At 41.9% G+C, this 27,226-nt stretch overlaps 1 protein-coding gene across 5 annotated transcripts in view; it reads right to left on the minus strand.

Moving 5' to 3' along the window:
* The window catches only part of ftz-f1 (ftz transcription factor 1), a 751,575-nt gene that overhangs the window by 603,903 nt on the left and 120,446 nt on the right, over window positions 1-27,226 (minus strand). The window contains exon 1 of one of the 5 annotated variants that reach the window (XM_067146959.2): window positions 6,928-6,998. The exons of 1 other annotated variant lie outside the window; for it this stretch is intronic. Coding sequence is in view for 2 of the 4 variants with exons in the window: in XM_067146960.2 (XP_067003061.1) it covers window positions 6,892-6,898 (7 nt within the window). In the remaining 2 variants the exon portion in view is untranslated. Of the gene's footprint in view, window positions 1-6,891; window positions 6,999-27,226 lie in introns of those variants that run through there. 3 more of the 5 variants (XM_067146960.2, XM_067146958.2, XM_067146961.2) reach the window with 3 other exon arrangements.

Consider the following 27,226-nt stretch of genomic DNA (forward strand, 5'->3'; position numbering starts at 1 on the left):
CCACATTTTGTTTTCTTCCGGCTCAGCGATATTAAAGCATTCGAGGTCAAGGCTTCCAATACTTGTCCTTTATGATACCCCCCCCCCCCCCGCCTCTCATTCTTGGAGCGATCGTTCCTTCACGTTTTCTTCTAATTTCGATTATCTTGTTCATCATCTTCTTGATCAATAATGAATAATGACCAGGCAGTTTCTCTGTTTATAAAAACAACAATAACAACCACCATCGTCAGCTAGTTCGTTACCATGACGACTAAACAATATTTCCACGACAGAGACGTTCGCCGCAAATGGACCTGCTAAAAGACAAATGCAATAGTGAGTATATCCATTATTATAGCCCGAACGATAAAAATGAATCAGACAAAATATTTTCTATAATTGCTCTTGTGGGCACTTCTTAGATAGAGTTAATATTTCCGGAATTATCTGGAAGTTTGCGAAACATGTAATACTCACGAATATCTCCGTTATTATTCATAAAGCACCAAAAACATCGGAAATCATATATTTCACGACTATTACAATGTACAGTTTTTCGATACAGCTAATATTATCGGAGATATTTCATCTTTCCTGTTACGGTCCCCTTGATATTGCCACGCCACTGTACATTAATCAAATAACATAGCCTAGGGTACTTTCCTGATATCCCTGAACTTATATACCGAGTTTCAAGAAATTCTGTCAAGCCGTTTTTCCATTATGTTCACACAAACATTCAGACAGACAAAAATTGAACTGAACTTTTTTTAAAATACTTTTGTATACATAATCCGAGGTGAAATGAAATGTCGTATGGCTTTTAGTGCCGAGATATCCCAGGACGGGTTCGGCTCGCCAGGTGCAGGTCTTTCTATTTGACTCTGGTAGGCGCCGTAGGCGACCTGCGCGTCGGGATGAGGATGAAATGATGATGAAGACAACACACACACCCAGCCCCCGTACCATTGGAATTAACCAATTAAGGTTAAAATCCCCGACCCGACCGGGAATCGAACCCGGGACCCTCTCAACCGAAGGCCAGTACGTTGACCGTTCAGCCAACGAGTCGGACATCCCAGATAAATACGTTGTATAAGGGTAACATTTTTTTAAGCATCCAGAAAAAATATATTACGTGTATAGATAATAAATCCCCCGCTAAAAACTTTCAAGGTTTATTGGAGACGTCGAGATGTCGAAGTTTTGTCCCGCAGGACTTATTTTACTTGCCGATAAATCTACCGACACGAGAATACCGTCTGAGCCCCTCGGGCCGACATTTTTTATAAAGAGAAAAAACAATTATTATTATTATTATTATTATTATTATTATTATTATTATTATTATTATTATTATTATTATTATTATTATTATTATTATCACTTCTGGTAATGTTTTCAACTTGGTGTACAGATGAATCTCGATATGATACAAAGTTGTCAGTGAACATTAAGATGCATTTGAATATATACATTTAAATAATGAAACTAAACGATGAAGGATAAACTAATTTCATAATCCACTCACACGTAACATGAAATGAGCATGTCACAGAGGAGTTCTGATCACTGAACTTGTTCTTCTACTCATTCTAATAATTCTGACTTTTATTCGGAGAGTTCATGCAAATCTCTCGTTTTATACAGATTATTATTTGATAATCAGGAGCTTCAGCAATTACTTATTTACAATTTGTTTACGTAGCACCGACACAGATAGGTCTTATGGCGACGATGGGATAGGTCTAGGAGTGGGAAGGAAGCGGCCGTGACCTTAATTAAGGTACAGCCCCAGCATTTTCCTGGCGTGAAAATGGGAAACCACGGAAAACCATCTTCAGGGCTGTCGACAGTGGGGCTCGAACCCACTATATCCCGGATGCAAGCTCACAGATGCGCGCCCCTAACCGCACGGCCAATTCGCCCGGTCAGCAATTACTGAGTTCATATGAATGATCACGTCTCGAACTTTCGAATATATTTCTTTCCAAAATCATTACATTTATTCTGTGGAATGCGCTCACAGTGATGTGTTCGAGTCATCAGTCCATAGACTTGTTTGATGCAGCCCTCCATGCCACCCTATCCTGTGCTAACCTTTTCATTTCTACGTAACTACAGCATCCTACATCTGCTCTAATCTGCTTGTCATATTCATACCTTGGTCTACCCCTACCGTTCTTACCACCTACACTTCCTTCAAGTCCTGGGTGTCTTAAGATATGTCCTATCATTCTATCTCTTCTTCTCGTCAAATTTAGCCAAATCGATCTCCTCTCGCCAATTCGATTCAGTATCTCTTCATTTCTGATTCGATCTATCCATCTCACCTTCAGCATTCTTCTGTAACACCACATTTCAAAAGCTTCTATTCTCTTTCTTTCTGAGCTAGTTATCGTCCATGTTTCACTTCCATAGAATGCCATGCTCCACACAAAAGTCTTCAAAAACATCTTTCTAATTCCTATATCAATGTTTGAAGTGAGGAAATTTCTTTTGTTAAGAAAGCTCTTCGTTGCTTGTGCTAATCTGCATTTTATGTCCTGCTTACTTCTGCCATCGTTAGTTATTTTACTACCCAAGTAACAATATTCATCTACCCATCCTTTAAGACTTCATTTCCTAATTTAATATTTCCTGCATCACCTGCCTTCGTTCGACTGCACGCCATTACTTTTGTTTTGGACTTATTTATTTTCATCTTGTACAGCTCTCTCTGTATGAATGATGTACTGATGATGGCTTCCTCCAGGGTAAAATATTCCGGAGGTAAACTAGTCCCCCATTCGGATCTCCGGGTGGGGACTACACGACAGGGGGCGATCATCAGGAAGATGCATACTGGCATTCTGCGAGTCGGAGCGTGGAATTTTAGTTTGAATCCTTGTGGTAGATTAAAGAATCTGAAGATGGAGATTGTTAGGAAATCAAAACCTTGAGATTTGCCGATGATGTTATTTTATCTGAGACTGCAGAAGATATCGAGAAGCTGCTGAATGGTATGAACGAAGTCTTGGGTAAGGAGTACAAGAGCTGCATGTCCTCGGGAGTTAGTTACGGCTGTAGTTTCCCGTTGCTTTCAGCCGTGTAGCAGTATCAACACAGCAAAGCCATGTTGAGTATTATAACAAGGCCATATCAATCAATTATCCAGACTGCCACCCTTGCAACTTACAAAAGGCTGCTACCCCCCTTTCGATGAACCATTCCTTAGTCTGGTCTCTCAACAGATACCCATCCGATATGGTTGCACCTGCGGCTCGGCTATCTGCTTCATTGGGACACGCAAGCTTCCCCACCACGGCAAGGTCACATGGTTCGCAGGGGAGGCTAACAGTGATGAGAATATGGAATCACATGGCAGTATCGGAGAATGTTTTCAAAACACTCATTGCTTCGGCTATCCCTGACTGCACACCACAGACACCTGTGGTTTCAATAGTATCTACAACGTCGTGTAGAATAGGGATGAACAGCACGGCATCATCCTTTCCAATGCGCCCTGTTTCTGCCTACAGAGCTGTACTAGTCGCATCCGTATTTGGCGGTACTCCGGTCACCAGACAGACAGATCATATCAGATCAGATCTTATCAATAACTATACTATTCTAGTTCCTGGGGAGGATAATAGAGTCCAGTTGTCCCTTCAGGGTCTGCCCCGGATTGTATCAACATGTGGTCGTCAGTCTGATAATCTCTGGAAAGCCACCATGATCCACTTCTTTCTAAGCTGTTTGCCGGATCTGTCGGATATGCATCATGTCTAGTTCATAAAATCGCACGATTAGCACTACCAATCGCTACAGTAAAAGACACCATGATGAAAACACAGGAACTGATATAGGCCTACCCTAAATCCATTGTAAACGTCTGTTCTCTGTGGTGGCGTTTACCACTTTAGGAGGAAGTACAACTGGGCAACCATCCTTTTTTTTTTAACTATAATCAGAAGGAAAAAATATCGCCAAACGAAAGAAGGGCACCAAATGCGTGAAAATGAAAGACTCCCTAGGCCTTGTAAACCTAATACCGGCGATGCTGAAGCTAACAAGAGTAGACCAAGCCAGGTCGGATGGGAAAGTAAAAAGTAAGGAGCCTGTACAAGTAAAAAAGGCTCAGCTAGTGTTGTCAACCCATACTCCCAAACTGAGAGTCTCTGGTCCCCTTTTTTCGCCTCTTACGACAGGTAGGGATGTATTCTTTGTACGTTCCGCACGTCGAACGGATCTTGAAGCGACATCTTTTCACTCTTGTACGATAAGGTTTATGTGAAATAAACATGGTTTGATTGCTTTTATTTTCAGAAGAATATCTTGAAGTTTACACTGATGAATAGTTCTTATGGAACAAGCAAGTGAAATAAATTAACAAGAAAGTACTCATTTAAGATAATGGGAGCTATTTACACCAATAACATAAAATTTGTATCTATGTTCCACTGCGGTGACCTCATTTACATTATCATTGGTTAGGCAGTTTGCAAAAGGCACACAAAGCATGAGCTAGATACTTATTTTTGACTTAAAATAGGCTAGACACTCATATTATTCTGAACGTATAAACAAATTTCTTGTTTTATGTAACATCGAAGGCACTGTATAGTAAAAAAATTGTCTGTAAAACGCATTTGGGACGCCGAAATCTTAGTACCTTGCAACACTTCTTGACAGTAATTCAACCACAGACTAAGTACTCTGACTTTGCATATTATTCATCTCCCAGAACAAAACATAGAAATTATTGGATTCGGTAGGACAAAGAAGAAAAGGTTCTCTTACTTCTTTGAGTAATTCGTCCAAATGAAAGCGTTGCATGCTAGATAAAGGAAGTCCATGCATTAGATATCACCTTTATCAAAATATACTCAATCCACTAATCCATCCGATAGCTGCCTCTATCGAAATAATCGGCCTCCCTATCAGTTCACATGAACAATATTTAATTACTTTATTTGTTTGTTAGATGGAAGCAAGGTTCGAGTTATGGCTCAAAACTGAAATTGTCAACCATCAGGCGGGTTTTCTCTTTCTTATTTATTGGAAATAACGATTGAAGGTCAGGAAGTAGAGATGATGTCTAAAAATCCCCAGCAAATTTTTTAGCACAGAGTCCGCTATGGTCTGATATTGTCCGGGATTAGGAAGTCCAGCATCTCCTTAGGAATTGTCCCCCTAGCGCCAATCATAAGCCCAATGATTTCCCATTTTTTAAGCCTATACTTCTTTCCAAGATCCTCAGTGCATGGTTCATATATGACCTCCTCCTCGCACACGAATAGAGGCTGCTGTTCATTTTCCTCGAACATAGTGGTATCAATCACCATACTCGTACTTTTGCCTAGTCAATGGCAACGGTATTAGCTCGTCTTGTGGATCTATTTGTGAACAGACATCCCACTTCTTCAATGTCCTTCCAAGTGTGGTTGTTTACGGAGGCTTACAGCAATCGAAGTGCGAAGCGTATTGGTGCCGATTGATTCTCATCAGCTCTTACCTAATAATTTCAGTTGAGTTAATAGTCCTTGTAAAGCTTGCCACAAAAGTAAGCGTCTGATCTGAATTTCACAAATCAGTGGAAATCACAAGATGAATCACTTGGTTCCGATTTATAAGCATGAATGGTAAACGGAAAGAAACCTTGTAAAGAGCACAGGATGTTTTTGATCTACCAAGAATGTAGTGCTCTGGGGATAAAATGTCCTTGAATATACTATGATCTTTTTAGTTGGGTCATCGAACTTGTAATAACACATACTAGTTTATTAAAGACACCATTCTTATGGACAAAAAGCAGTCGCTTGCTGCAAAAATCACTGATAAGAAACAATAATGTCCTTTGTCTTACCTCAAAAATGTCTGGCTGTTAGGTCATCAACCCAGAGGCTGGCTGGATCCTCAAATACTCTGACTTAGCATATTATTCATCTCCCAGTATCTTGTGGAGCCACCATATATGTCAATAACTGCTGTTACACGGCGCAAATATTTTCCTGTGGATGGGGCAGTAGAATACATCCCCGGTATCTCCTACCTGTCGTAAGAGGCGACATAAAGGGGCGCACAGGCACTCAATTTGGGAGCATGGGTTGGCAATACCTGAGCCTTTTTTTACTTGTACAGGCCCCTTGCTTTTACTTTCCCTTAAATAGCATCACCAAAGGTTGTGTGGTTATAGGGAACCCGCAAAAACAGATGGCGGCGCCAAAATGAGGCGTACTAGGCAAGATGAGGAGTGAGGTAGTTTGCCAATGCTCTCCTCGCTGGACCAGAAAGTGCTATAGCAGCACGACTGACCCCAGGAGCAACACCTTTCATAACAATCAGACGCACCGGTCGTGCTACGAATGTCATTACTCAGCGCTACCCATACGCCAGCAGCTTCCATATTGTCACAGCCAAGGATGAGACTGGGACTTCGGTGGAAGCTACACTTTGCTTTGGCCTATGCCAAGAGACAGAGGCAAAAATAATAAAAAGCATATTCTTTGTCCCGCGTCGCTAATGGTTTCTGTCACAGATAATTACTTGTAAACCTTTTACGTGCAAATAACCAATGTTAATGAACCAGGTTGGAAGTATTTTGCATGTTCGAAATTTCATCACCGGACTCTCGACGTATACTTCCGGCTTATTACTTTTGAGGAGTCTCTGTAAATACGCACTAAGTCACACAACATACAAACAAAATATTAGCAAGTCGTATTAATAACATCGGTCAGAAAATTCGTTAAATAATTATAATAGTATGCCCTTAGCTACCGAGTAGAGGCATTTTAAGTTGATAAACATATATGCAATAACGATGCACTCTCAATGATAGCGTCAAAACGAAACAAAAACAATTCATGCTAGAGATAAAAGATGTCATATGTAACCAAGAAGACAGTGAAATACTGATATAATTACCAAACATTGTGAAATCTGCAGATACACGCAACTCACTTTGGTCCAAGCACCATCACGCACTGAGCGAAACTTACTTCCGCCTGTGCCCACCCGTCCGAGCGTAATGCAACGTTGGTACAATTTACGTCAAGCACAGCACTGTGTATCTTAAACATACACGTGCACAAAGAAAGAATGTACGAATTACAAACTACCAAAACTAGGTCAGCGTGGCAAACAGCATACCCTCGCTATGTCTCATAAGAACACGGCATAAGTAGCAAAGTCACTTGACACTACATTAGCTACTAATGGATACCACTAGACAGAGTACAGATTTACAATAAGCGTCAGGGGAACCTTTTAATACTGTACTAATGTACAAATTTAACCGTATTAAAAGATTCCCATGACGCTCATTGTAAATCTGCACTCTAGACATTTTTTCTTTTTTGCTAGTGGCTTTACGTTGCACCGACAGATATGTCTTATGGCGACGATGGGATAGGAAAGGCCCAAAAGTTGGAAGGAAGCGACCGTGGCCTTAATTAAGGTACAGCCCCAGCATTTGCCCGGTGTGAAAATGGGAAACCACGGAAAACCATCTTCAGGGCCGCCGACAGTGGGATTCGAACCCACTATCTCCCGGATGCAAGCTCACAGCCGCGCGCCCCTAACCGCACGGCCAACTCGCCCGGTCTATACATAGTTAATCCATCGTCAACATATTACCAAAGTTGGGAAATTTACGAAGAATTAGTTCCAAAACATCCATGAAACCTCTTCCAACTTCTGACTGTCTTTTCCCTTTAAAACATATGCTTAAAGGGCAAGAGACAATTATAAATCAAAGCCTTAACGAGGACATTCTCCGAAGGCGTAGAAAAAAATCACTCCTTTTTGTAGTTGGTGTAGCTTCTTCTTCTTCTTCTTCTTCTTCTTCTTCTTGGAACTGGAAAAACTTAGATAACAGCCCAGAGTAATCACTGTGGGGAAAGTCTGTCTGATAAACTACGTAGATGTGGATTTGTACGACTGTGAAAGTTGAGTGCATGTGTTAATTAACTGAAGCTAGGATTTGGAAGTCAGCAGCTGAGACCTATACAACAATTATCATCCCAGCATTCGCCTATAGAAAAAGTGGGAAAGTAAACTTCCTAGGATGACGGAGTGTGATATTTTAACCCACTCCTCACAAGTATGTTTCCCGAGGTTGAGTAACACTCGTTCTAGGTTTCATACCAACCTTAAATTCGACGTGGAACCGGGAATCAAACGTAAATCTACAGAATGAGAGATACAATGGTCACCACTAGGTCGGTTTACTATGTGGGGCAGTTAGTTACAAGGCTGTCACTTGCAAGTCCTTTGATGCGGAAAATGAATGTCAGTAAGTTTACAGGCACTAAGCGCCGCCTCTAAAAGCGAAATCCTGACACTCCATAGTCTCCAAAGACAATGTTGAAAAGACATCATTATTACTGATTCTTGCACAACGGCAAGGCATTTGAAACAATCACTGCAGTTAGTAGTGTTCACCAGGTTCAGATCCATTTCTGGAGAGACATTTACAATGCAATGTCTTTTGGTATGGGCTAGAACCACTGATCTCTATACCTGGATGGCTGGTAGCTTGGGTAGCAGTAAGCCGAATAGAAGATGACTGGCGTAGTAAGATGGCAGTGAGCGCACGGTGCAGTAGACCACGAGGAGCGCGCTTGCTTTGTTTATGCTTAGTTCAGTGACGCTAGGCCTCTTGATTGTAGTTCCACGAGTGCTTTGTGCTTTGTTATTGCAAAGTAAATAGTAGTGTATTTTACGAATTTAGGTCCGTTGCCTTGTAGTATACTTGTGGATTACAAGATTCAATTTAAATATGTATGTGTTTATCTGAGTCCGCCTCTGTGGTGTAGTGGTTAGCGTGATTAGCTGCCACCCCCCGGAGGCCCGGGTTCGATTCCCGGCTCTGCCACGAAATTTGAAAAGTGGTATGAGGGCTGGAACGGGGTCCACTCAGCCTCGGGAGGTCAACTGAGTAGAGGTGGGTTCGATTCTCACCTCAGTCATCCTGGAAGTGGTTTTCCGTGGTTTCCCACTTCTCCTCCAGGCGAATGCTGGGATGGTACCTAACATAAGGCCACGGCCGCTTCCTTACCTCTTCCTTGCCTATCCCTTCCAATCTTCCCATCCCTTCACAAGGCCCCTGTTCAGCATAGCAGGTGAGGCCACCTGGGCGAGGTACTGGTCATTCTCCCCAGTTGTATCCCCGATCAAGAGTCTGAAGCTCCAGGACACTGCCCTTGAGGCGGTAGAGGTGGGATCCCTCGCTGTGTTTATCTGAAATATGAATGAAGAAACATTCTACGGGGTATTAACATACCGCAGTGTTCAGCTTATGGATGTACAAACAGAACTGATCAGTAGGAGAAATCATTTCATCGGGGAGTTTTATACTGTACATAAGAATTTTCCTAGGGTAGTGTTTTGAGTTTTAGGTTTATTGTACCTTATTTCGCATATTCCGGGAGCAAAATGGCAATTAATTTTTGTAGGTTTCCTTTCTCGAGACCCGAACATCTAAGATCATCGATTAGGAGTATTAGGCGGGAGAATTGGGAGCCTTCTAAAACAGCTGTTCTCTGCTCGGATCACTTAGCCGAAGACTGTTTTGATAGAAATGGACAAACTGTACACCTTAGAAGTGATGTACAGCCAACTGTTTTCAATTTTACTGAACATTAACTGCAAGTAAAAATTTACTTATATTTTTTTATTTCTCGTAATTAAACTGACGGTTTCGATGAAATAATTGACGTGACCTTATAACAATCTTAGAAAATGAAGTCTGGGGGAATTCTAGACTTTATTTACATCAGTAATAATTAGGGGTTTCAGACACTGGAGTGGTGGGAGAAGGGGAAGTGTGGTGGGTGTTTGGGGCTATCCCATTATACAATTCGTGGTATTTGGGACTCTTAACTGGTGTTACATATATCTGATGATTATCAATATCGCTTTGCTAGCTGAATTTAATTAAAGAGGTCTGCAATAGTAAATTAAGCTGCAGGTAATGTGATATATTGACAAGTTTTGAATATTTGCTGGTTTTATAAATGTGTACATTTGCTTCACTGATATTTTAATTTGATAATATGCGCGTTATTTCATGGAAACAGGAAACAGAAATTCATTATCAAGCACCGATTACGAATGTCGAATCTAGGCCTGTATAGTGAGCTACTTTTATAGGTACATCATTTTAAGAATGCATAATTTCATGGCATACATGTATACAATTTACAGCAATGTTTCCAGAAACTGTTTTTTACTTGTATTGTGTTACCGATCGCTAATTGCATGTATTCAGCACCTAAGTTAATATTTGTCGGCCGTTATTATACACTCATGTTTATTGCTATCCCGGAGATTTACTGACCTCGGAATGACGTGTCAGTGATCCCAATGTCCTTATGCTTTGAGTGAACATGTCTCTATATTTTTAATTATTCCAATGCGCCATTAATTGCGACTTAAAATTGACTATATTATCATTGCTTCCCCATAAGGAGAGCTCTAGGTTGGGCACGCCAACATGGCGAACCGCGCACTCAACTTGGCGTACTTTCTCCTGCAGCGGAGACCTGCCATCAGGGATCCATGTATAGAGATCAGTGGCTAGAACAAATGCGTTACTTTCAATAATGTTAGATGCTTAACGTCCCACTAACTACTTTTACGGTTTTCGGAGACGCCGAGGTGCCGGAATTTTGTCCCGCATGAGTTTTACTTGCCAGTAAATCTACCGATACGAGGCTGACGTATATAGCACCTTAGAAAGCCACCGGACTGAGCCAGAATCGAACCTGCAAAGTTGGGGTCCGAAGGCCAGCGCCTCAACCGTCTGAGCCACTTAGCCCGGTTTTGTTACTTTCATTAACCTGTCTGAGTCCCATCCTTGGCTTTGGCAACATGGCAGGGACTGAAATATAAGCGATGCTAGTAATGTCGTTCCTTATCCAGCCAGTCCCTGTTATGAATGGTGAGAAAATGTCGCTCATAGGGTCAGTCGGTTCGAATATTTCAGTGGGTAATAGCAACCTCTGGCTCGCTGAGGAAAGCAAATGGAACCCACCTCATTCATTTTCCTAGTATGCTTTTTCAGTGACGCCTAGTCCACAACGAAAGCTGATGGCGGAGCTGTTGAGGATCAAACCAGCCCTCGGGCTGAATATTCAACATTAACTAACTTGGCAATAAACATCAGTAGCAGCTTATGCCCCTTCCCACACGAAATCCTTAATCTTACACCAGATGCGAGTGCATCGTTATGTCAACACTCCAGACTCCTGCAGCCAGACCCGCCGCGCAGCACTTCGAACCCACGGGCTCCGGCAGCTCAGCCCGTGCAGTGCCTTTCTCTTTCCGACGCGGCAGCGTACTGGCCCACAGCACTGGGCTCATACGGCCCACCGCAGTCCACCGCACTGGGCGGGCTCCGTGGAATAACCTTGAGTAGTTCTCCACAATAATATGTGCGCTGTGCACAACGAAACGTTCACGTCACACTACTATTCGGATCATTCACTCTACGAATTCCGTACGCTACTAACTTATTGCAAAGTAGGCTAATCGCATTTTGAAATTAAACGGTAGATATTTCTCCTGCACTATAATAATAATAATAATAATAATAATAATAATAATAATAATAATAATAATAATAATAATAATAATAATAATAATAATAATAATTTAAAACAAACAGAAACTTTATTATAAACTAATATTCGTTTGCAATTGACATCAAGTTAACTGAAAATGAATCTAAATAACACAAAGCATATTCATAGGTCTTCATTCGCGTTTACCTCAAAATAAAATATAAACAGAAATGACGTGCAATTTGCCAACAACAAAAACAATCCTGAACATAGCTTTTACTTAGTGTGAGTAGTTTATTGGTCATTGTTAATGTGGTGGAATGGAATTACTGTGAATGAAAAGAAGAGCATCAGCATTGTCGTGCGTTGATAATGAAGCCCGCTGAACTGTAATTTATCTCTGAAGCTGCACATGATGCTTGCATACATATTACTTTCTTAGCGATCTGGTGAAATTTTGGATAGTTATGTCCATTTGTTCTCCAATAGGATGCTATACCTATCTACTTGCATTCCACAATTTTGCTCTAAATATCTTTCCAGCTCATCTGTTGGAACAGGAGCATCATGAACGTCAGTCCACGAATAACATTTCATTACTTTTGCAGGTTGTGGCATAGTCGTGGAGTCTAATGAAATGGCGTATGGCTTTTAGTGCCGGGAGTGTCCGAGGACATGTTCGTCTCGCCAGATGCAGGTCTTTTGATTTGACTCCTGTAGGCGACCTGCGCGTCGTGATGAGGATGAAATGATGATGAAGACTACACATGCACCCAGCCCCCGTGCCAGCGAAATTAACCAATTAAGGTTAAAATTCCCGACCCTCCCGGGAATCGTAAACCGGGACCCCTGTGACCAAAGGCCAGCACGCTAACCATTTAGCCATGGAGCCGGACACGGAAACATTAGAATGCTCGTCATTCAAGCACACCTCGTTCATCGTAAGTTTTTTATCTAATAATAAAGAAAACAAAATCAGCCCGACTCCTTTAATCTACACTAATATAATAAAGAGAGAGCGCGAATTTTGTTAGTTTGTGTATATCTGGAGAGTAATCACAGAAACTACTGGACCGATTCTAAAAATACGTTTACTAATGTAAATATACATTATCCCTGAGGGACATGGGCTGTATTTTATTTTCAAAACAATTCGAGGTGGGGGCGACAGGGAAGGCACAAAAATAATAGGCTAATATAGGCGAAATATCGAATTTGTCGTACAAGGACAACACTAAGCTCATTTTAAGCGCCTTGACCCAAAGAACAAATCTCGGGAAGCCCTATGGGCCCGAAAACTATGTTTTACGGCCCTGAAACCGACCGTTATGGAGATATTGGCACCACACTACCCCCTGCTCTCGGAATCGGATAAGGAAATGAACTGCCATAATCATGGCAACGCCAGCTCCAGGGTTCTACAGCAGCGCGATTATGTGTGTACGTTTGGGCAAAGCTGCCAACCAAAATTTGTATACGTAATCCCTGAGCATATCTACAATATATCTTCAAAAATTAACATGTTTCAGATGTGGAGTGGTATTTATAATCTCTTTTAAAAATAAAGAGACATGTCTCTCTTTTTTGTTTTTGAAAAATCCACGTAGGAGGGGATGGAGGAAGGGCTGATAAAGGGGTTGAATTCTTTTTATGCGGATACTTATATCTCAAAACCTGAAGATGTTACAGATGTGGAAATACGTATCTGTAATCTCCTTTAAAAATAAAGAAACGTGGTTTTTTTACTTGAGAGAAGACGTTCTCACGTGTACAGTTCTATGTCGCATGGTCATCTCAGCCCCAAAAGGCAATACGACAAACTTTGTTTACAAAGAGTTTCTGGGGTAAATGAAACTCAATTTTTCAGTGAGGGTTTATACTTCAGGGATTATCAGATAATGTCTTAGTACAGTACCGAGAAACGATTACATTTATCAAATTACGAAATCCACGCGAGAAGCCGCGAGTAACTGCTAGTGTGTACATAAAGTTCACCGCAAATCGTACAGCACACAAAATTAACGTCTTTCCCATCACCGTCAACTGCAGGCTTGAATACCAACCATATACGACTTTTAAGTTTAGGATCCGGTTCAGAAGTCTTGTATTGTGCGGTTTTTGGTTCGTTTGTTGCTTCTTTTTTTATTTCACGATTTTTTGCCACGGTTTCTTTTCTTTTGGAATTACAGTCCACATTCGTTTCCGATAACAGGATAGACGGAGAAGTCAAACTGAAAACCACAGCAAATTTGATCGGCTCCACTCGACAGTATTGCAACGCACTCCGGTGACACGCAGTACACTGTACACATTGAAGCAGTCAGGCCATAGAACTACCACAGCGCTGTCCTTGGCGTACGAATGACAGAACGCTGGCCCAGACCGGCCCGTGCGATGACGTCACGAGCTTCGTTTGTTCGAGCCTTTCAAAGCCCATTGCAGTGTACTGCTGAAGCAGCTCATGGGCTGGGCCTCGCTGCAGGACTCTGCAACACTCGGCATGCGAGTCTGCTCGGTGCGAGTACGCTCACCTCGTGTGCTAAGCAATTACATTCGTACCGTGCAAACCCGGTTTTAAACGCCCTTTTGTTTATGACCTTCATCGCCAATGCAGGTTCATATACTTCTACGGCATTTTCTGTCTATCGAAACAGGCGACTAAACGCGAGCGTACCGAGCTCGATAGCTGCAGTCGCTTAAATGCGGCCAGTATCCAGTATTCGGGAGATAGTAGGTTCGAATCCCACTGTCGGCAGCCCTGAAGATGGTTTTCCGTGGTTTCCCATTTTCACACCAGGCAAATGCTGGGGCTGTACCTTAATTAAGGCCACGGCCACTTCCTTCCAACTCCTAGCCCTCTCCTGTCCATCGTCGCCGTAAGACCTATCTGTGTCGGTGCAACGTAAAGCAACTTGCAAAAAAAAAAAAAAAAAAAAAAAAAAGCGAGCGTGCTGAATGTGTCTCCTTAGATTGCGTCCTGGATAACGATGCCATGACCTCACCAGCAGAAACATACAACTAGTAAGGTCCAGAAATTGCGTCTCAGTGGGATTCTTAAGATGGTTTGTATTCTCTCCTTCCAAGGACTTTGGGGCAAACACCCACAAAATTATGTTTTCTTATGGAGAAAAATCATTTCTTTATCTTCAATCCCGTTAGTGCTGATAGCGGTTATTGATATTTAGAAAGACATAAAAAAAACGCTCCTTAGTAAAATTAATCAATGAAGCAAACTGAAAATAGAGAAGAAAAAAGGATTCTCAAGAACAAACAAATAAGATTGTCATTAAAAACTGTACAACACAAACAATATGTCATATCTGATGAAGAAAGGGCAGCCAGGTCAGCCAGAATGAAGAGCTTTGGGAAAGGAAGAAGATAACGCAAGCTAAATCTTCAGTTAATTCTTTGTTAACACAAATGTATTTGTGATTGATTTAAGTGCTCCAATGTGGGCGTAAACTATGTAAATAAATAAATAAAATTAATCAGAGAAAGAAATTGTATTTACAGTATTTTATTTATCGCATGGCTTCTAGCCAACGGCCGTAGCCGTGTTGAAACACCGGATCCCGTGAGATCTCCGAAGTTAAGCAACATTGAGCGTTGGGCGTGGTCAAGATTTGGATGGGTTGCCATGCGCTGTTGGTGGGGGGTAAGGGAATGGAGGAGCGGAAAGGAACTGGCCACCCTACGTACGTAAACTCCGGCTGCGGAGGTTCGGACCTGCCTTCGGGCAGAATACATCCTTACCTTACCTTATCTTACCTTACCTTATGGATTTTAGTGCCGGAAGGGTCTGAGAACATGTTCCACCTCACCTGGTGCAAGTCTTTCCATTTGACGATCATGGCCAAGCGGGCTAGAAATAAATTAATTAGGTCCTTCAGAGTACAACCACAGCCAAGAAAGGGAAAAATCATCAAATACGGTAAAATGAAAACGGTCCGACTCACTGGCTGCATGGTCAGCATTAGGCCTTCGGTTCAGAAGGTCCCGGATTCGATTCCCGGCCGGGTCGGGGATTTTAATCGCGTCTGATTAATTCTTTTGGCTCGGGGACTGGGTGCTTGTGTTTGTCCCAAAACTTTCATCTTCATATTCAGACAACGCACTACACTAACAACCACCATAGAAACACGCAATAGTGATTACATCCTTCCATATACGGTTGGCGCCAGGAAGGGCATCCGACCGTAATTCTCATGTGCAACACAGTTCGCACCCGTTACCCCACAGATGTGGGAAACGCGATAGAAAAAGAAGACGGCAAAATGAAAACGATTCTTGGCTTGGGCCTCACTAACCCACCACCGTCCAGGTCGGAACAAAATAAAGGTTGACTATAAGGAGGCGGAAGGAAAGATGAAAGAGAAGAGCCTGGCATACGAAAGTAGATGCGCGTCAGCTTTGCCTGGATTCCATATTTATGCGCCCTTCGCTATTTGTATCTTTCATTGACATTTCTTGTTTGAATGTAATTTTTGTTCTATAGTTTTATGTAATAATTGCTCATTTTTATGTAATTATTTTTGTCATTAATTAAATTTTTGGTTTCCTAATATATTTTAAATTTTCTGTTTCCAAGTAATTTTCCTTTTCCCCTTTGATGTCGTGTGTTTATGTGTATTTCCCTATGTTTTCGCGCAATTACTTGTATTTTAATACCTACGTCTTGTCATGTATGTAGTTTTGTTTTCATGTAACTTTTTCTTTCGTCTTCTCATGTTATCGGTATGTTTATACGTTATTTTGTGTCAGCTGAAGTGATGTCAAAAGGAGTACATAATTATACTCGTAACTATCTGAAACGAGGGATGGGACAGGTGTCGTAGATGTGAAACGAGATTCTCTATCAGTATTTGACAGGAGTGGTGGTGGTGATTATTGTTTTAAGAGGAAATACAACTAGGCAACCATCCTCTATATAATAGTAATCAGAAAGAAAAATGGGGGAGAGATCCGACACTTCGAAAAATGAAGACATCGGCGAAAGAAAGACAAGGGCCACGAAGGGCGTGGAACTGAAACTGTATATCCCTCGAATGCTGTAATAGCGTTGCGGTCGGAAAAGAACAAAAGTTGACGAAGGGAGGTCGGATAAGACAGATGAAAGTAAGGAGCCTGGCACAAATAAGTGGAAGCAATACCGGCACTCAGCAAAGGGCACCGTGGTCGCCAACCCACGCTCCTAAGTTCAGAGCCCCCGGGGATACTTGACAGGAGTTAAAGCAGAAAGTGTCGAGGAAAGGTCATGCTCCGAGGTCTGGTACCGAAGCTCTCCCTTTGGTGTCTGAAGGGGCACAAACACATCATAAAAATGAAATGATACATACACGATAGGAAACAATAAAGTCCTCATTCTGTGTAGTAGGCCCCTATCGAGTCGGGAAATAGATAAGACTGGACTATGGATACAAGGACAACGTGCTTAAAACCACGCCTCGAACGGCAGTTACAATTTTAAAAACTCCAGTATACATGGTAAGACCTTAGTCACAACTAAAATCGAACCTGGAACCCTGCAGTAGGAAGACAAATGCTGTAAGAGCTTACATATTTTCAATACCGCTAAGTTAATTTTCCACCTTGCCGCAAGCGAAAGTAAAATAGGGAATGTTTGATGGATCACAAATTTGATGGCTTACGAAACACGTCCAGAAGGAAGAGAAAGCGCCGATGTTCAGCCTAGTATATTCGATAATGTTTTTAGACTTGTAATGTTTACTGTTCAACTTCATATATTTCATTCAGATCAGGCTAAAATTTAAAATACCACGTAAAGAAGCAATGCCAGACTATATTTTTATTTATCATCCAACAGAGATCGGCAGCCTCCGTGGCTCAGGCGGCAGCGCGCCGGCCTCTCACCGCTGGGTTCCGTGGTTCAAATCCCGGTCACTCCATGTGAGATTTGTGCTGGACAAAGCGGAGGCGGGACAAGTTTTTCTCCGGGTACTCCGGTTTTCCCCGTCATATTTCATTCCAGCGAAACTCTCCAATATCATTTAATTTCATCTGTCATTCATTAATCATTGCCCCAGAGAAGTACTACAGGTTTCGGTAGCCGGCACAATTCCCATCATCGCCGCTAGATGGGGCTTCCTTCATTCCATTCCTGACACGGCCGAATGACTGGAAACAGGCTGTGGATTTACATTTTCATCCAAGAGATATCAACTTTTTTTTTGCTAGTTGTTTTACGTCGCACTGACACAGATAGGTCTTATGGCGACGATGGGACAGGAAAGGGCTAGGAGTGGGAAGGAAGCGGCCGTGGCCTTAATTAACGTACAGCCCCAGCATTTGCCTGGTGTGAAAATGGGAAACCACGGAAAACCATCTTCAGGGCTGCCGACAGTGGGGTTCGAACCTACTATCTCCCGAATACTGGATACTGGCCGCACTTAAGCGACTGCAGCTATCGAGCTCGGTGAGATATCAACTTGCGTTACAAGCGTCCACAGGTATCCTGAAAGAATTTAACAACTACTTGCAGCGGAACAAGATATTACAGTAGTGTGGCCCATTATCTAAAACACAAATAATGATGGCGAAGTATGCAACAGTGATTACTATTGTACTTCCACACAGGGTTGGCGTCAGGAAGGGCATATGACCGTAAAACAGGGCCAAATCCACATGTGCGACACAGGCTGCACTGCGACCCCCGATATATGAAAAAAGCGGTAGTAGTAAGTAGTAGTAGTAGTGGTGGTGGTGGTAGTAGTAGTAGTAGTAGTAGTAGTAGAAGAAGAAGAAGAAGAAGAAGAAGAAGAAGAAGAATGAGTTATTGGTTCAAAGTAGTTGAGGCTGTGATATTTGACCATTGTTGTTCATAGCATACATGGAATATTTACTAAAGGGTATAAAATGCCAGGAAGGGATTCAGCAGGGTGGAAATGTAGTAAGTAGTAAGCATCTTGGCCTATGCCGACAGCTTGGTTTTAATGGCAAACTGTGCTGAAAGCCTGCATTCTAATGATTCAGAGCTTGAAAACAGGTGCAGCGAGTATAAAATGAGCATTTCCAAGACTACAGTGATAACAGTAGGGAAGAAGCTTAAGAGAACTGAATGTCAGGTAGCGAAGATGACACTGGTGTAAGCTGATCATCTCGTGTATTTCTTCTTCTTCTTCTTCTTCTTCTTCTTCTTCTTCTTCTTCTTCTTCATCTGTTTACCCTCCAGGGTTGGTTTTTCCCTCGGACTCAGCGAGGGATCCCACCTCTACCGCCTCAAGGGCAGTGTCCTGGAGCACGAGACTTTCGGTCGGGGGATAAACTGGGAAGGAGGTCCAGTATCTCGCCCAGGCAGCCTCGCCTGCTATGCTGAACAGGGGCCTTGTGGGAGGGGGATGAGAAGATGGTTTTTCTTTTTTTTCTTTTTTGCTATTTGCTTTACGTCGCACCGACACAGATAAGTCTTATGGCGACGATGGGATAGGAAAGGCCTGGGAAGCGGAAGGAAGCGGCCGTGACCTTAATTAAGGTACAGCCCCGGCATTTGCCTGGTGTGAAAATGGGAAAAAACGGAAAACCATCTTCAGGGCTGCCGACAGTGGGGCTCGAACCCACTAGCTCCCAATTACTGGATACTGGCCGCACTTAAGCGACTGCAGCTATCGAGCTCGGTATGCCAAGTATTTACGATGAGAAATAGAATCAAGGTGCAGCAAAGCTAATGCAGTGAGCTCGCAGTTGCGACCAATGGTATTCTGAAAGAAAGAAGTAGCCTACCAGGCGAATTGGTCGTGCGGATAGGGGCGCGCAGCTGTGAGCTTGCATCCGGGAGATATTGCCGAAGATGTAGTGTGTGGTTGTTTTTTAATTGTGGTTACTATAACCCTTTGTTCTCGTGTGGTCAGTTTCTTCGGACATCCACTTCTTTTCTTGCTTATAAGAACATCCTTTCCTTTTAACATTTCTATAATGCTTTGCACAGTTGGTTTACTTCTTCCAATGATGTTTCCGATTTCGGAATACGATTTTCCTTGGTGGTGAAGGCTTAGAATAAGTCGTCTCTCTTCAGCAGACGTTTCCCTAGTTTTCCTCGCCATTGGACTAGTACCGTCACTGACCAGCGGATCAGTCCGTCTCCGTCTGCATCTACTACACAACTAATGCCACGAAACAACACAGGTTTCTGTTTACTCGTTCAACCCCCATTTTTACACGTAAGGCACGAATACTTATATGCAGACAAGTAGTGCCATGGAGTACGCATTTGTTGCTTTGTTATGTACTGTTATTTACTTCCAGTTTATTTTGTGCTTTATATAATGGCCACTGCTGTACAAGGTATACGTTTGGATTTGTAATTTTGACCTGTACTCCATATTGGTCCAGTAATAAAGCATTTTGTATTGGATGGGTAGGGGTATGAATACTTTTGTCCATGTCTGTAAGTATTTTGAAAATCGGACAGTTACTTTTTGAGATAGCAATAAGAAAGCAGGCGCGTTTTTGCATGCCGCATCAGACGGCGTGCAGTCGGGCAAGGACATATCGACGCGCAAGCAGTTTCCTGGGTGTGATTTCCGCCACAGAATGTATACCAGGCATGTAAGCATATCGTACACATGTGATGGGTTTGCAAAGTGTGTACGACAGGCGAACTCATCACAGGACAGGGGATGTTCTTATAGGGGATAAAATAAATACTTTGGTACCTTTCAGATAGACCACGGCCGACGTCCTTTCCAAATCCTTCCCATTTCCATCCGTGGGGAAAAACGCCAACCTGAGTGCAACCTGTTACACGTGAATTTCAAAACAAAACAACTTTAATATACCTCCCTCGTTGTGTGTTCGCCAGTCATACAATAACGTTGCACACCCAGGGTATGTGACGGTACATCACACTATGTGTACGATAGTTTACAATATATGCCTGGTATCCGTTCTGTGGCTTGAATCAATGCCAGGAAACAACTTGCGTGCCAATGCGCCTTTGGCCGATCGCACGCAGTCTGATGCGGCAGGCAAAAGCCCAAATGCTGGTTTTATTGATAGCTCAAAACGTTACTGTCCGATTTTGAAAATACTTACATATTTGAACCTGTACGCAGTTGAATTTCTCTTCTAGTGGCTTTACGTCGCACCGACACAGAGAGGTCTTATGGCGACGATAGGATAGGAAAGGCCTAAGAGTTGGAAGGAAGCGGCCGTAGCCTTATTAAGATACAGTCCCAGCAATTGCCTGGTGCGAAAATGGGAAACCACGGAAAATCAACTTCAGGCTGCCGACAGTGGGATTCGAACCCACTATCTCCCGGATGCATGCTCACAGCCGCGTGCCCCTAACCGCACAGCTAACTCGCCCGGTAGTTGAATTTTTAAGCCAGCTGTATGTATTCGTGCCGTTCCATTAAAAAAATATGGAGTGAATATCAATATCTCGGTTATTAACCACCCCATGAGAATAAGTAGCACATTATTTTACAAGCCCCTGGGTATCATTTACGAATATGAAAACAGAATGCCGATATCTTTAATTGTTTAGACGTTATTTCCGTGTAATATCTTAGGCGAATAACCCTGTATTTTATAAATGTATACATAGATTACATTATAACAACTTACTCGTAATTTTCGTATAGCAACATGCAGATGCAGATTCATCTTGATGTGTAGCCATCTTTATTCTTACAGTACCGGTACCATCCCCGATAGGAGCGTTAACTGCCTCTCCAACTTCGGCATAGCTAAACTCAAGAATAGTCTCCCAGATTGCACACAAACGAAAATCGTAGTACGTGCTTTCAACCAAACTTCCAGATAAATGTGCAAACAGCCACATAAATTTAAACCGTATTTTTATCTGGCTGTCGGAGTACAGGCTTTGTGTGCGAATAGCGCCACTTCATTCATGTTGCGGCGCAAGGCCAGCATCACGATCAACTGACTGTAGGGTAGTTCCAAAAGGATATAAGGTGAATCGTTCTACAGTGACGTACGAATAGACCATGAAATCGGAACAAGAGCGGCAGGTACCCTGCTTGGATGTTGTGGTTAAGCGTAAATTATAATAAAAACCGTGGACATAAATGAGTATTAACATGACGGAAATCCTTAAAACGATAGTGACCTACGAAATATTACAACCTCATTCTGATAATACTGTCAAATGTATTGCGTTCTCATCAGTACCACTGTAATGATTAAATGTAATTATTTATTATAATATAGGGGACATTTCATATTTTTCCCATTACCGTATCATACTGGAATTACTAGCTCAAAGGTAACCTTCAAAGCTGCCCATTATGAAGTGTAGCATAATTTTAAATATTAATGCGATTGACATCTATAATAAACATTTCATCAATTTCACAAGCAGCAGTAAAATACTGTATTTACCATGCTTGGTGTACGTTTGACTGAAACAGGCCTACATCAAACCAATGCCACTGCCTTACGAAGGCAGTGCCAATGCCCAAGCACAAGGCACAGAGAGTGACACATAGCCTTCAGGACCATTATGGAGGGAAAAAAAGACAGAACCTGAATATCAAACTTCAAATAATCATACACCACCAACGGATGGCAACAAAAATGAAGTCTCAAGGGCAAAACATAAACAGGTACTAAGAAATCATCACTTATCATAAGGTGGAAAAGGGAAACATTACCAATTACCATACATACGCAACACCTTACTTCGTAGTGCAGCCATAAGCTGGGCATACGGCTGGCATTGTTGAAGGCGAGAATGTAACTTTTCACTTCTTAAAACTTCAATGTTCTCGCACCAACTTGCTTTGTTTTGACAACTCAAAAGATGGCTGCCCTTTATGAACTTGCCTCCGCAAGAGCGCTGATGTCAGGCATATAACCCCTTTATGTTATTCCAGCTCGTTGGGTAGGTCGATGACGGATCCACAACGTCACCCACTCTTCCACTTCCTCGTCCAAATGAAATCGACGTGCACGAATGTTTTTCTTCACGTAGCCAAAAATGCGAAAATCACAAGGTGAAAGATACGGGCTGTACGGAAGATGTTGAAATGTTTCCCAACCAAATCGCTGAAGAGTAGCCTTTGCCAGATTGGACGTATGGGGGTGAACATTATCACGCAACAGGATGACTCCGTCCGACAGCATTCCAGGACGTTTTGACTTTATAGCGCATCGCATTTTCGGCACATTTTCTTCATAGCGCTACGCCACCAGAAAATGAACCACGCTTCTCTGCTCTTCTATGCTTGCCTCCATTTCTACAGCTGGACGAACACACTCGACCAGTCCGCGCACCAACTAAGACAACCCAATAACTGCGTGCACCTGTGAGTTGTCACTATGCAGTTCTCCTACCACAGCGATGGCAGTATCGATACGCAACAACAGTGTCGTCACCTTTCGCAGGGAATGTGTGTTCTGTCGGGTGTTCGGTTTTCATTTGACAGCCCCTTATATTTTCATCCATATGTATAGACTTACTCAAGGGAGAAAATCATCTTTAGCGAATGGATTGTTATCGACAGATTATGGTACAATGTAAAATAATACGGTATGAGGTTGAATATAGATGCACTACTATTATTTAATCTGAGATTGGAGAAAAGGTCTGGAACTTCTAACATTAACTGAAGTTTGCGTGAGAAAAGATAACTCTAACGACAACTGCTTCCAGCACCGGATTTGTAATTTGGTCTACATTCTCGTTAAACATAGCCGTTGTAATATACTTATTAGTTGTCAGCATTTCCATATCGACACTGCAGAAATGACTGGGCGGTATGGGGTGGAGAGTAGGGACGATAAACAATGGAATTTCCCGATGCATTGTTCTCAGTAATGACTTTACTGTACTTTAGAGGTATACGGCAACCCGAACAAACTCAACTCTCCGCGGTTACAGGTCCCGTGTGTGACCATATTTCATTGTGACCTAATTTCAGTAAGCTATACACTTTTTTTCATATAGTATTCCTTGGCCGCCTTGTTTCTATTGTCAGGTATCTCTCATTATCAGGAATTTATTCCTTTGTACGACCACTTCCAGTCACAAACTAAGCGGACACTAGTACGAAAGAGCATCAATTTCTTCATACCTCGTATCGTGCTATTGTCATCTGAAATAAAAAATAAAAATTCCTCTCTTCTTTAATAATGCTTTTGCTGGCGAGGATCAGTGTTACAATGCACTATGTATTTTAGTATGGGTTAGAACAAATTTGTTACCTTCATTGACCTGGCTCAGTCTCACCTTTCAATTTATTTACTTATTTATTTAGCGTATGACTTTTAATGCCAGGAGTGTCCGAGGACATGTTCGGCTCTACAAGAACACTGCGGAAAGGTTTGGAATTGAATCCAGGCGTTTGTCCAGTGATTACAAATTGTATACCACCACCTATCCTACCCTGCCGGGCCGCCCAACATTCTGACGGTGAACATTTTTCCACCAACGGGACTCGAACCGGCTAACTACGCTGTCAGTCCATATAGATTTGACGCCTTAATTGCCATGGCCACCAGGCGGGCTCCCCAAACCGATTCAAGAGACAGTGAGCCCCATCTTGAAAACCCTGTACCATTTTATGTAGCAGAGAGTAATTTTTTTCTTATAAAATGTTACCGTACTGTACAAATTATAGTGACAGGTTATGATCAATTATAGGCATGCCCATTCACTACCATATTGTAAGTCTCGTCACATCGAAATTGATAGAAAAGTGTTTCTAAAATTATGGTAGGAGCTATGGCACGTATATAGTGTACAGCAGACGTGAGAGTTTACGTCATATAATTACTAATGTTAGAACGTTTAATAAACACCTCAAACTAGGTTATACACCTTGAACACTGAAACAAATTTTTGAAGTGAGAACTTCGGTCTCCTAGTGAATACAAAGTTACAATGCACAAAACTGCACGCTTACAGTAGCTGTGCGGAATTATGCCAGGTAGATAAGTGAATTCTCAGAGCAGTGAAGATTCAAATCCTCACTTCATTAATATCGGTTTTATTTTTTATGTATATGAAGTAACATCCTTTATCAAAATTTGACATTCCTAAAGTCTCATATATAATAACGAAGTTGGCCATATTATTATTATTATTATTATTATTATTATTATTACCGAAAGGTTCATAAACAAACTTGCAGTAATTTCCAGAGTGTCAATATCTTCCGAGATAACGGTGCTAACGTTTTTTAATTTTATTTTTACACCAGCATTAGTCATGGAAATCGTGAATTCAGGGTGGGATTATTTTCAAAATCCGACAAGTATCTCTAGAAAATGGAATGTCTTCAAACATGCATCATTTGATTGCCGGGCCCGCCTTAGTGCCACTAACCAGGCGGCCAAGGCACGTGCTACAAATGAATTGCGAGCCTGCTGAAAATAAAGAGATCCTCAATAAAGAAATCCTTCAATCACTTCTGACAGTAAGGTATTCTCTCTAACGTGCATGTAAATACACAATGAAAACTTTCTTCTTCCGCCACTTTTCCCACACACTGATGAGGCCACGAGTACATTTCTTCAGCTTAGTCCAGGTTTTTTCTGGGGGGGGGGGAGGCGGAGGGGGCGTCGTTGGAGGCTCATTTTGGTTCTGGCCAGGGTTTTAAGGCAGGATGCCCTACCTAGCGCCACCTGATTTTTCACGTGACCATTCCAAACCAGGATCGACCGAGATCGAACCTCAGTCGTTCGGACGGAAAACAAGCAGATTAAGCCACTGTACTAACCACGCTTCCATCACTGGTATAACGCCGTATGATTTAAACTTTAATATTGTCGTAAGTAACAGGTAAAGGACACGACTATGTGACGGCTTCTAAAGGACAGCATTGTGATCGTGATGCGTAATGTCCCCCTTATAATACCTTCAGCTTTATTCTTTTTCATGCTAGTCCCGAATACATCTCCAACTACTACCAGCACATGGAATGGTGAAACATCCCTCCACTTACGGATGACGCCCGGAATAGCATCTCGCCGTAAAACTGAGACAAATCTACATCACGCGCCGAGCTCAATAAAATGGAAAATACGCGAGAAAGGAGATTGTATTCGAGTATAGTGGCAATGGTTAGCCACTGTCAACGCTGGATTCGAACGTTGGATCTCCCCAATTTGACAGTCGTCTCAGATTAACCAATATGAATGATGTATAGCGTCTCCGTGTACTGTCACGAACAAGCAACTTCCAAACATGAACAGAAGAAGTAAAGCTCAACACAAAGCTACACATGCCGCTGAAGGATAAAACATGACGTCAGACCAACAGATTGAGCAATGCAGAATTAACAAGAAGTGATGTCAAGCTATTCTGCCTTAATAGCACATTGCAACAACGCCAATATAATCGTATTTGTGCAACTAAAACAGTGAACAAGCAGCAAAAAAGTCTATGAATTTTATATATCATGCATATGCGTGTTTGGGTCATCAATCCATAGAGGTTTCTTGCACCTCTACGTCACCCTAAGCTAAGTTTCATCCGCTGTAACAAGTACAACAAATATATATTCCACTCCACTCTATTCGTTATAACTAGAGCCCGGATTCCCATGCACTAACAAATCTCAAAATATGCATGTATTTTAGCACTACCATATGGCAAAACATGCGCAATAAACAGGAAAATATGCACTATCAAAATTCAGTTCAACATGGTTACATTTTCAGCTTCTTTTGAAACATTGTACAACAATTAAGTTCAAATTGCCTTGATTGTCAGCACATTCTTAAGCACTGAGTCTCCCATGATCTACATTATCCAATGCTTTGGACAGGGCAATCGCTATAAAGTCCACTTGACATCCTGAATCCAATGAAAACATTTGGGACAAAATGAAATCAAATTGTACGTCCTTTGCATTTTCACCACATAAAACGTCTTTTATACGCTTGACGAATTCAAAATCATGATTTGAACGGATCACTTTGTACAGCTTTGTACCCCTTAGTCGAGCAGCTCGTCTTCTTTCTCCCAAGTCTTCCCAGCCCAAACTTTGCAACATTGTTGTATCGCTACTCTTTTGTCGGAAATCACCCAGAACAAATCGAGATAATTTTCTTTGGATTTTTTCCAGTTCTTGAATCAAGTAATCCTGGTGAGGGTCTCATACACTGGAATCATTCTCTAGTTGGGGTCTTACCAGAGACTTACATGCCCTCTCCTTTACATCCTTACTACAACCCCTAAACACCCTCATAACCATGTGCAGAGATCTGTAATCCCATTTATGTGATTACCCCCAATGAAGATCTTTCTTTGTATTAACACCTAGGTACTTACAGTGATCCCCATAAGGAACTTTCACCCCATCAATGCAGTAATTAAAACTGAGAGGACTTTTCCTATTTGTGAAACTCACAACCTGGCTTTTAACCCCGTTTATCACCATACCATTGCCTGTTGTCAATCTCACAACATTATCGAGGTCATTTTGCAGTTGCTCACAACCTTGTAACTTATTTATTACTCTATACAGAATAAAATCATCCGCAAAAAGCCTTATCTCTGATTCCACTTCTTTACTCATATCACATATATATATAAGAAAACATAAAGGTCCAATAATACTGCCTTGAGGAATTCCCCACTTAATTATTACAGGGTCAGATAAAGCTTCGCCTACCCTAATTACCTGAGATCTATTTTCTAGAAATATAGCAACCCATTTAGTCACTCTCATCTAGTCCAATTGCTCTCATTTCTGCCAGTAGTCTCCCAT

The sequence above is a fragment of the Anabrus simplex genome, chromosome 5 (assembly GCF_040414725.1).
Source record: "Anabrus simplex isolate iqAnaSimp1 chromosome 5, ASM4041472v1, whole genome shotgun sequence".
NCBI classification, from domain to species: Eukaryota; Metazoa; Arthropoda; class Insecta; order Orthoptera; family Tettigoniidae; genus Anabrus; species Anabrus simplex.